The sequence below is a fragment of the Rana temporaria genome, chromosome 2 (assembly GCF_905171775.1).
Source record: "Rana temporaria chromosome 2, aRanTem1.1, whole genome shotgun sequence".
Lineage (NCBI taxonomy): Eukaryota > Metazoa > Chordata > Amphibia > Anura > Ranidae > Rana > Rana temporaria.
Window position 1 is genome coordinate 36,724,574 of NC_053490.1, and position 11,717 is coordinate 36,736,290.

Below are 11,717 nucleotides of genomic sequence, written 5' to 3' on the forward strand. Positions count from 1 at the left end.
AGCATCAGCAAAGGCCGCGGCTTCGGCCTAGCTCCGGAACCGCGGCCATCTTGGTATACACAGCGCGGCGGCCCTCCCCTCGGTTTACACCCAGAGGAGGAGGAGGGGCCCGCTCGCTGCCATCTGCTGACTTTTTTTTTTTTTAGTTTAAGGAAGTCGGCAGCAGGCCTGTAAGAGCCAATCGGCGGCCGCCGCTGCCGACATCCTCCACTCTGGGGAAAAAAACGTCCCCCGACATGCTGCGCGCCCTGCCTCTGCCTACAAACCCCAGAATGCAGCGTGGGCCGGCAGTTACTGGCCCGCGCTGCATTCTGGGGCTTGTAGGCAGAGGCAGGGCGCGCAGCAGTCAGGGGACGTTTTCTTTACAGTGGAGGTTGTCGGCAGCGGCGGCCGCCGCCGATTGGCTGTTACCGGCCCGCTCTGCATTCTGGGGATTGTAGGCAGAGTCGGGGCAGCAGCACGTCAGGGCCAGGGACGAATGGAGTCTTGTGCTAGGCTGGTGGGCATTGATGAGTGAATGACATTGGGCTGTACTGTAAAATCGGCTTAAAATATCGGCCGCAAAAATCGGCAACACATATTGGCCGCCCCGATTTCCAAATATCGGCATCGGCCAGAGAAAAACCCATATCGGTCGACCTCTACTACGGAGTAGGGCCGCCACGTCCCCGGTTGACAGCTGAAGTGTAAATAAAGTCCTGGTGTTTTGTGGATTTCTGCCCTCCATCGAAAAGTGCCCATGCATGCGCAGAAGGGAAGGGCACGTACTGATTAGCTGACGTGACGTCACCATAGCGCATGCTCACATCGTAGGCGGCTTTTTTCGATGAGAGATACCATTTAACGGGTACAACTGAATGCTATGCAAACAGCGGAGGAACGCAGTATTTGTCATATTGTGCCTCACTGTTGCAGGGCGGGTTTTCACAGTGCTAAATGGCGGGTTTGGTGTGTTGCACAGCGGGGGTTTTTGCCCGTGTCTAAGGGCGGGTTGCAAAACTGACAAAACCCGCCCTTCAACACACCCACAACCCTCCCTGCAAGCGCGAGGCTTAAATCAAACAACTACAGTGTCCCTCTTCTCTTTGCATTTCTTTCAATTGTGCCAGTGAAATGGTATCTCCCGTCTAAAAGAAACCTCCTACGATGTGCGCATGCGCTGTGGTGATGTTACGTTAGCAGATTGGGAAATCAGCTGGAGTGCCCCTTCTGTTCAGCGTGGGCACTTTTCGACGGAGGGCAATTTTTTACAGAATACTGGCAATTGGAGCAGTTAACCACATAGTGACCGCCGCATGCACGTTTATGTCGACACAATGGCACGGGCAGGCAAATGGGTGTACCTGTACGTCCCTTTAAATTTGCCGCCCAGCAGGCACACGGACCTCGTGAGTGTGCTTGCGGGTCCCTGGAACTTGATGCTCCCGGGCGGCCCGTGATTGCGGTCGACAAATGCAAAACAGGGGGATGCCTTTGTAAACGAGGCATTCCCCTGTTCTGCCTAGTGATGTCACTGATCTACTGTTCCCTGTGATCGGGATCAGTGACGTGTCACTGGTAGCTCCTCCCCCTACCAGTTAGAAGCACTCCCTAGGACACACTTAGGCCCTTCAGCGCCACCTAGTGGTTAACCCCTTCACTGCCAACGTAATTTTCACAGTAATCAGTGCATTTTTATAGCACTGATCGCTGTAAAAATGACAATGGTCCCAAAAATGCGTCAAAAGTGTTTGATATGTCCGCCATAAAGTCGCAGTCACGATTATATTTAAAAAAAAAAAAAAAAAAAAAAAAAAAAATATCTACTTTAACACAAAACAGTCAGTGGATCAAATACGACATCCAGACAATTACCCATTTTCAGGAGAGAATAGCTATTGGCAGCCCCCCCCGTGTTTCTTTAACGTACATGCATACCAGATGAGGTGGAACTGCGTTGGGTGGCTATTCCAGCGCAGTCCCACTGCGTGAGAAAACAAAACGCCATGTCATTGTGTTGTGGCGGTATGCGCTGATAAAAAAATAAAAAATTACCGCATGTAGTAGAGCTGCAAGATTAATTGTTAAAAAAATTTTTTTTAAATTGTGCTCTTGATACGACTCCCCCCCCCCCCCCCCCCCCACCCAGACGATCTTAAAGGGGTTGTAAAGGTTTGTTTTTTATTTTCTAAATAGGTTCTGTTAAGCTAGTGCATTGTTGGTTCACTTACCTTTTCCTTTGATTTCCCTTCTAAATCTTTGTCTGAATTTCTCACTTCCTGTTTCTCCTCAGTAAGCTTGCCCCCATCATCTGGCTGGAGGTTAGTCAGCCAGAACAGCTTACTGAGGAGAAACAGAAAGTGAGAAATTCAGACAAACATTTAGAAAGGAAATCTAAGGAAAAGGTAAGTGAGCCAACAATGCACTAGCTTAAAGGAGTTGTAAAGGAAAATGTTTTTTCACCTTAATGCGATCTATGCATTAAGGTGAAAAAACATCTGCCGACACCCCCCCCCCCCCCGAGCACCCGTTTTACTTACCTTACCCCTCGAAAGTCCCGCGCGGCCCCGATATACTCTTTGCCGCTCAGCCTGGCCGCTGATTGGTAAAGCTTGTAGGAGGAGTTTTCATACTGAGCCGTCCTATGAAGCTGCAGGACTCCTGGCCCTCTGTCTGGACAATTCCGATTGGCCCTGTGGTGATCGCATGCGCACTCCTAAGAAAAAAAAACCTCTCTAGCAATACACAAACAGAGCCTTTGGCATCAGGCTGCACATGCTCAGTCTGTACTAACCAAACTTAACCAGAGGGACAGTGGAAGAAAGGGAGGATCTGAATACAGGAATCAAGAAGCCTTTTTATACAATGCAGAGGTTTAACCCCTTAGCACAGGGTTGACAAATTTGCTTGGAATCTAGGAGCCAGCTAAAAAAGTTAGGAGCCAGAAAACGCACCCCGTCCCAACGAGCTTGCGCGCAGAAGCGAACACATACGTGAGCAGTGCCTGCACATGTAAACGGTGTTCAAACCACACATGTGAGGTATCGCCGCGATTGGTAGAGCGAGAGCAATAATTCTAGCCCTAGTCCTCCTCTGTAACTCAAAACATGCAACCTGTAGATTTTTTTTAAACGTTGCCTATGAAGATTTTAAAGGGTAAAAGTTTGTCGGCATTCCACGAGCGGACGCAATTTTGAAGCGTGACATGTTGGGTATCAATTTACTCGGCGTAACATTATCTTTCATAATATAAAAAAAAAAAAAATGGGGATAACTTTACTGTTGTCTTATTTTTTAATTAAAAAAAAGTGTAATTTTTTCCCAAAAAAGTGCGCTTGTAAGACCGCTGCGCAAATACGGCGTGACAGAAAGTATTGCAATGATCGCCATTTTATTCTCTAGGGCAGTGATGGCGAACCTTGGCACCCCAGATGTTTTGGAACTACATTTCCCATGATGCTCCACTACACTGCAGTGTGCAGGAGCATCATGGGAAATGTAGTTCCAAAACATCTGGGGTGCCAAGGTTCGCCATCACTGCTCTAGGGTGTTAGGATAAAAATATATATATAATGTTTGGGGGTTCTAATTAGAGGGAAGAAGATGGCAGTGAAAGAGTGAAAAATTACATTAGAATTGCTGTTTAACTTGCAATACCAACAGCCACCACCAGATGGCACCAGCTCACAAAAAAAAAAAAAAAATTTTTACCCCCCTTCCAAGCCAAGTCGCCAGGACCCTATTTCTAGTCGCCATGGCGACCTGGCGCCCGGGATTTGTCGAGCCCTGATCTAATGCCTGTGTATTCTTGACTATGGCCCTCAAGCCGCATCAAAATGGGACCAAAGTAGTGCAGGAAATACTTTGAAGTTGCAGTTATGAACAGTAGGCATTGGAAATCATGGGGTACGACTTGCCATGCGACTTTGCAGTCGTGATTCTAAGTTTATCCAGAATCGTGCAGCTCTAGCGTGCAGTACGATGCCATCCACTGCCTCATACTGCATTGCCAGCAATTAAACTTAAAGTGGATGTAAACCCGAACAAACAAAAAATTTAAGTCACAATGTAGAGTATAAGATTTCCTATCATCTGTGCCCAGTCTTCCAGCTCTGAGCAATCCTCTTTTATTGTTCAGTGAAATAAAAAAGGACTTACAGAGAAAAACCTTAGTACGTTCCGCCCCCCTTGCTGTGAATGACAGGTTATTTACATATCTCATGCACTAGCCTGAGACAGGCATTATTTTTTAATTCCCACCCCCACTCCTTTTCTGAAGTCATGCGGTTACTTTTCTGGATTTTGACTGGATGTTAGTGATCATAGCAGAATTCAGTGTAAGGAATACATAGGAAAAAATACATGTTGACAAGGGGCGTGTAGAGGTGGGCGGGGAGTCTACTGACATCACGACTCCACCCACCGAGCTCCGGACAACAGACCCACCCACAGAATCTGCAGTTTTTCTGTTCCTATAACAGACAGAGGGGAAACATTTGACAGGTAAGGATACATGCAGGAGGCATCTATATCGTTATAGATCAGAACTATGGTAGTAGTTTAGAAAGGATGAGAGGGGCTTTACATCCACTTTAATGAAATGCATCTGTGACATTTCAATAGAGTTCATTTAAAAAGTGAACAGTGCAATGTCCTGAGATCAGTGCATCAGAACTGTGATGATCCTTCCAGAGTTCATCACACACCAGCCACTGAGTGGTAACTTTGATGCACTGAAAACATGAAGGCTGGGCTCACACCTAACCACTAAGGTAACCACTAAGGTGCGGTGCTTTAAAGCACACACATTTATTTCCTAATGTATGCTGTGCTAATCATCACATTCAAAACGAAAGGCCTGGGACGCACACAGCCCAGAAATTAGATCTGCACCCTTTCTTTTACAGGACACCGCACTGAAATGCAGCCCACCATCAGCAGCAAGGTGCGTTGGGATGCCCTTCAGAATGATTGGCACCTCTGCACTGCCATAGAATCTTCACGTTCCAGGAAGTGAGGAGAAAAGAGCATAGCAAAATACAACGCAGCACGCTGACGCATGTCAATGTGAGGGCATTTGGTGCGGTATGAATGGTCCCCTTAGGGATATTGAGGGTGACATCACTTTGTAAACACTTACATAAGAATATAATTGAGCTTACCCACTTGCTTACTGGGCACATATACCCCCTTCCTGCCCAGGTGAAATTTCAGCTTCCGGCACTGTCACGCTTTGAATGAAAATTGCGCGGTCGTGCGACGTGGCTCCCAAACAAAATTGGCGTCCTTTTTTCCCCACAAAGTTTTTTTACTAGTAATGGCGGTGATCTGCGATTTTTGTCAGGACTGCGATATTGCGGCGGACACATCGGACACTTTTGACCAATTTTTGGGACCATTCACATTTATACAGCAAACAATTATATAAATATGCACAGATTACTGTATAAATGTGACTGGCAGGGAAGGGGTTGACACTAGGGGGGAGGAAGGGGTTAATGTATTCCCTAATTAGTGATTCTTACTGTGGGGGGAGGGGGGTGACCGATCTGTGTCCCTATGTACAAGGGACACACCATCAGTCTCCTCTCCCTGACAGGACGTGGAGCTCTGTGTTTAACTGCGGACCCGATCGCCTGAAGAACGGGGAGAGGAGAGTGTAAACAAACCTTTCCCCGTTCTTCCTAGTGAGAGTGTCACTGATTGTCATTCCCTATGACAGGGAACAGGCGATCAGTGACGTCACACGCCAAGCCACGACCCCACACAGTAAGAATCACACACTAGGAAACACTTAACGCCTTCAGCGCCCCCTACAGGTTAACCCCTTTACTGCCAGTGTCATTTTCACAGTAACCAGTGCATTTTTATAGCACTGATCGCTGTAAAAATGACATTGGTCCCAAATTGGTGTCAAAAGTGTCCGCCATAATGACGCAGTCATGAGAGAAAAAATAAAATAAAAAAATCACTGATCGCCGCCATTACTAATAAAACAAAAATGCCATAAAACGATCCCCTATTTTGTAGATGCTGTAACTTTTGCACAAACCAAACGCTTATTGCGATTTTATTTACCAAAAATATGTAGAAGAATACGTATCGGCCTAAACTGAGGAAAAAAATGTTTTATATATATTTGGGGGATATTACAGCAATTTTTTTTTTTCAAAATTATCGCTCAATTTTTGCTTACAGCCCAAAAAATAAAAACCGCAGAGATGATCAAATAAAACCAAAAGAAATCTCCATTTGTGGGAAAAAAATAACATCAATTTTGTTTGGGAGCCAGGCTGCACAATTGTCAGTTAAAGCGGCGCAGTGCCGAATCGCAAAAAGGGGCAAGGTCCTTTAGCAACAAAATGGTTTGGGGCTTCTCAAGCGTCCTCAGCCCTGATAAAAGCAGTGTGCTGGTTCTCGGGAAATATCAAAATGCCTCCATGGCTCGTATGTCGGCCTGGAGGAGAAGAGATTCCAAGGAAGACAGTATTGGCGTGCAGAGTCAGACCTCCCTAGGTAATGCGCACATGGGAGGCCGAGTCTCCACATTTGCAAGAACTGAACTCCAATGAATAAAAGAGGTTGGCGAGGGCAAGTCACATGGGCCTCACCATAGCACAAGGCTTGCTACTGCAGGAAAAAGACGCTGGCGGCGCTGCTGGGGGATGAAGTGCAATATTGCTGCACAGAGCGCTATCACTTTAAATCATACTTGTGTTATCCGTTTCACAATACGTTCCAAAGTGCATTGAACAGTTCACCACCATTGCACAACCGCGGGCCAATTACACTGCGATTTTGTAATCAGACCACCAACCGCACCGCATGCAAATCTATGGAGAGCGAGACTCAACCACATGAGATGAGGCAAGATCTATACCAGGGGTCTCCAAACTTATCAGTATGAGGGCCACAGTGGTGTAGTGGGTAGCACTGGTTCAAATCCCAACTACGACCTGCCTGGAGTTCGCATGTCCTCCCTGTGCCGGTTTCCTCCCACACTCCAAAGACATGCTCAGATCCTGTCTAAATTGGCCCTAGTATATGAACGCGAGTTAGGGATCTTAGAGTGTAAGCTCCTTGAGGGTAGGGACCGATGTGAATGCACAACGTATACGTAAAGCGCTGCATAAATTGACGGCGCAATATAAGTACCTAAACTAAATATTGCATGCATACACCTTTTAAAAAAAAAAAAAGTGTACTAATTTTTTAACCACTTTCCACCCACGCTATAGCCAAATGACATCCTTCAGTGATCGCGCTGCTTGCGTACCCCCTGGGGGTGAGTGTCCAGCACACGCTGTGATTACCAAGTCCTTCGAACTCGGCTGATCACAGAACAGGGTGAAGGGCCAATCACAGCGGGCCATTTACCACGTGATCAGCTGATCAGGAAGTAAACAGAAGCCGGATCTCCTCATGATCAGCCTGAGGAGAAAAGAATAAAGCCGATAACTGGTTTCTGTTACAGGGACATCGGTCCTGATCTGTGCCACCTATCAGTGCTGCCAATCCGTACCCATCAGTGCCACCTACTGTTGTGAAGAATTAAAATTCCATCTATAACACAAAAAAAAAAAAAAAACACCAGTGGAGATCAAATAGCACCAAAATAAAACTATTTGTGCAAAACAAAAATGATACAAATGTTTTAGTATAGTGTTGCATGACCGCGACACAATATAGAGAGAGAGCGCGCGCCACACACAATATAGAGAGAGAGCGCGCCACACACAATATAGAGAGAGAGCGCGCCACACACAATATAGAGAGAGAGCGCGCCACACACAATATAGAGAGAGAGCGCGCCACACACAATATAGAGAGAGAGCGCGCCACACACAATATAGAGAGCGTGACTAAAGAGCCACACCAGCCCAGAGTCAAGTTACATTAAAGGCCCGACAGCCACAGACGTCTCTAAAACACAGGAACTCCTCCACCACATCACACAACCGAGACAGAGGAGGAGCCCAAATACAACAGAACATCCAGAGTCACAGAGCCAACGTCTGTCCAGAACAAACTACAGGGCAACTCACTACAGGAGTCCCAAGACCCCACTGCCCTCACCCCACCTAAAAAGGAGCCCCAAGACCCCACTGCCCTCACCCCACCTAAAAAGGAGCCCCAAGACCCCACTACCCTCACCCCACCTACAGAAGCCCCAAGACCCCACTACCCTCACCCCAACTAAAAAGAAGCCCCAAGACATCCTCACCCCACCAAAAAGGGAGCCCCGAGACCCCACTACCCTCACCCCAACTAAAAAAGGAGCCCCAAGACCCCACTACCCTCACCCCAACTAAAAAAGGAGCCCCAAGACCCCACTACCCTCACCCCAACTAAAAAGAAGCCCCAAGACATCCTCACCCCACCAAAAAGGGAGCCCCGAGACCCCACTACCCTCACCCCAACTAAAAAAGGAGCCCCAAGACCCCACTACCCTCACCCCAACTAAAAAGGAGCCCCAAGACCCCACTACCCTCATCCCATCTAAAGAGGAGCCCCAAGACCCCACTACCCCCCTCCAACTATGGGTGGGGGACCCAAGACCACACTACCACCCCCTCTCTAGAAGCCCATTGCCACACTACCCCAGCCAACTCCAGGAGCCCAACCAACTCCAGGAGCCTCAAGACAAGAAACTCAAAAAGCATTCTTCGATCTTAAGATATTAATGGATGTGTGTTCCTGGGGTCTCCTGCACTTGAGGGATGGGATGCTCTTGGGGTCTCTTGTAGTTAAAGCAGGGGTCTCAAACTGGTGACCCTCCAGCTGTTGTAAAACTACAAGTCCCATGAGGCATTGCAAGGCTGACAGTTACAAGCAAGACTCCCACAGGCAGAGGCATGGTGGGACTTGTAGTTCCACAACAGCTGGGGGGCCACCAGTTTCAGACCCCTGAGTTAAAGGGTACATTACTGAATCACTTTCTATATGCAAGTTGCTGAAAGTCAGAAGCCAACACGGGACCTCAAACAGCACCACACAATGTCACATTGCTGGTCACAGTGGGAGACTTGGTGATCCCGATCACACAGCCCACTACAGATCCCACCCTCACTCTACAAGCACATCTGGAGTGGAGGTTGGTCCCTAGTCAGATGCGCTCAATGTATCCCCCTTGAGTTCTAGAAGAACACCCAGCACTGTGGCCCCGACTGTCACACAGGAGAACTCGTCATGATCCCCTCAATCATCTCATAGGCAACAGAGGAGCACCAATAACCCCCCCCCCCCCCCCAACACCACACTGGAGCCCCATCACATATAACAACATGTCCGAGAACACGACCTGTCACCCACAACATTGTACAACCCCAACTGGCTCCAAATACCTGCATGGGACCCCAGTGGGCCCTAGGACACCACAGAACACCCCACTGCGCGCCAGGGGCCCCTACATCATTGCACAGGAATCCTTTGATAAACAGGGGCCTCTCTACCATGCTGGCCCCCTATGCCCACTGGCAGCCCCTCCATTACCATGCTGAACCCCAAGCAATAGAGGTCCCTCTAACACCACACAGGACCCATATGTCGCACAGGGACCCCTCCGTCACAATATAGCCCTCTATAAGCACCAAGGGCCCAACCACCAAAGAAGACCCCTTCTGGGTGCCAAGGGATACTCCAGCGTCACACAGAACCGGAATGTACACAAGGGGCCCCTCTGGGCACCCAGTACTGAAACAGTCTGGGCCCCCTCCACCGCCAAAAAAGGTATCCCCCTCAGAGCTCCAGGGGCCCCCTCCGCCGCCAAAAAGGTATCCCCCCTCAGAGCTCCAGGGGCCCCCTCCGTCGCCAAAAAGGTATCCCCCCTCAGAGCTCCAGGGGCCCCCTCCGTCGCCAAAAAGGTATCCCCCCTCAGAGCTCCAGGGGCCCCCTCCGTCACCAAAAAGGTATCCCCCCTCAGAGCTCCAGGGGCCCCCTCCGTCACCAAAAAGGTATCCCCCCTCAGAGCTCCAGGGGCCCCCTCCGTCACCAAAAAGGTATCCCCCCTCAGAGCTCCAGGGGCCCCCTCCGTCACCAAAAAGGTATCCCCCCTCAGAGCTCCAGGGGCCCCCTCCGTCGCCAAAAAGGTATCCCCCCTCAGAGCTCCAGGGGCCCCCTCCGTCACCAAAAAGGTATCCCCCCTCAGAGCTCCAGGGGCCCCCTCCGTCACCAAAAAGGTATCCCCCCTCAGAGCTCCAGGAGCCCCTCCGTCACCAAAAGGGACCCCTCAGAGCTCCAGGAGCCCCTCCGTCACCAAAAGGGACCCCTCAGGGGTCCAGGAGCCCCTCCATCACCAAAAGGGACCCCTCAGAGCTCCAGGAGCCCCTCCATCACCAAAAGGGACCCCTCAGGGGTCCAGGAGCCCCTCCATCACCAAAAGGGACCCCCCAGGGGTCCAGGAGCCCCTCCATCACCAAAAGGGACCCCTCAGGGGTCCAGGAGCCCCTCCATCACCAAAAGGGACCCCCCAGGGGTCCAGGAGCCCCTCCATCACCAAAAGGGACCCCTCAGGGGTCCAGGAGCCCCTCCATCACCAAAAGGGACCCCCCAGGGGTCCAGGAGCCCCTCCATCACCAAAAGGGACCCCCTCAGAGCTCCAGGAGTCCCTCCGTCACCAAAAGGGACCCCTCAGGGGTCCAGGAGCCCCTCCATCACCAAAAGGGACCCCCCAGGGGTCCAGGAGCCCCTCCATCACCAAAAGGGACCCCCTCAGAGCTCCAGGAGCCCCTCCGTCAGCAAAAGGAACCCCTCAGAGCTCCAGGAGTCCCTCCGTCACCAAAAGGGACCCCTCAGAGCTCCAGGAGCCCCTCCATCACCAAAAGGGACCCCTGTCACCAAAAGGAACCTCTTTGAATTCTATGAGATGCTGTTGTCATACACAACTTTAGGACCCCAGGGGGGTGATCACACAACATACAGGAAGGGGCCCCTGTGTGAGGCATACATACAGTGTTTGGCCCCTAGCTCACATCATTCAGGAGGACCCCCGTTAAGGTGTGTGGCCCCCAGGGGCCCCTAAGTCAGCGCCCCTACTTACAGTCCAGGTGCTTCTTCTTGGGGCCCATGACCTCGTGGGTGGTGGCCTTGCAGACGGTTTTGGAGACGGCGGACCCGGTGACACTGTGCTGAGCCGCCGTGATGCGGTCGGTGATGCTCTGTCCGGACATGGCGGCTCCGGGAAGGGACACACAGAGAGAGAGGATCAGGCCTGGAGGGGATCAGGTGTGATCAGACCAGCCGCACACCCGAGCATGGAGGAGGAAGAACGGATCCCAACCCGCCGCTATTCCCGGCCCTGGCAACCGCCGTACAGGTGACACAGGACGGGGATAGGAAAGGAAAATGGCGGCTCAGCTCCACCTCACTGCCCGGCGGACTCACGTGACAACGGGGCGGGCGCTTTCCGGACAGGGGGGCGGGCCATTCCAGAGAACTCTGTCGCTCGGGGCGGAGACTGAGACAGGGGGGCGTTGTCCGGGTGGGGATTCAGCTTGGGGGATCCCGCTGAGTGGGCGGGGCTGTACCTGCGGCATGGACACGCCCTGAGAGTCGGGCCATGTGCTGACACCTTCTGGAGCAGATCGTACACTGTGTGCAATGGAGAGATCCTTCAAAACAATATTTTTTTACTTTCTGCTATACAGTAAAACATATCCAATAATAAAAAAAAAAATCGAATTTCTTCATCAATAAAAAACAATTTGAATTCTGCTACATATTTTTGGTAAAAAAAAAAA

The 11,717-nt window shown here is 50.3% G+C and overlaps 1 protein-coding gene across 7 annotated transcripts in view; it reads right to left on the reverse strand.

The window, feature by feature from the left end:
* Nucleotides 1–11,361, reverse strand: part of PICALM (phosphatidylinositol binding clathrin assembly protein) — a 179,472-nt gene extending 168,111 nt beyond the window's left edge. For 2 of the 7 annotated variants that reach the window (XM_040340082.1, XM_040340079.1), the window contains exon 1: nt 11,018–11,361. In XM_040340082.1, the coding sequence (XP_040196016.1) occupies nt 11,018–11,147 (130 nt within the window). In that variant the 5' untranslated portion in view covers nt 11,148–11,361. The remainder of the gene's footprint in view (nt 1–11,017) is intronic. The other 5 variants (XM_040340080.1, XM_040340085.1, XM_040340086.1 and 2 more) reach the window with 3 other exon arrangements.
* Between the last annotated feature and the right edge of the window lie 356 nt (nt 11,362–11,717).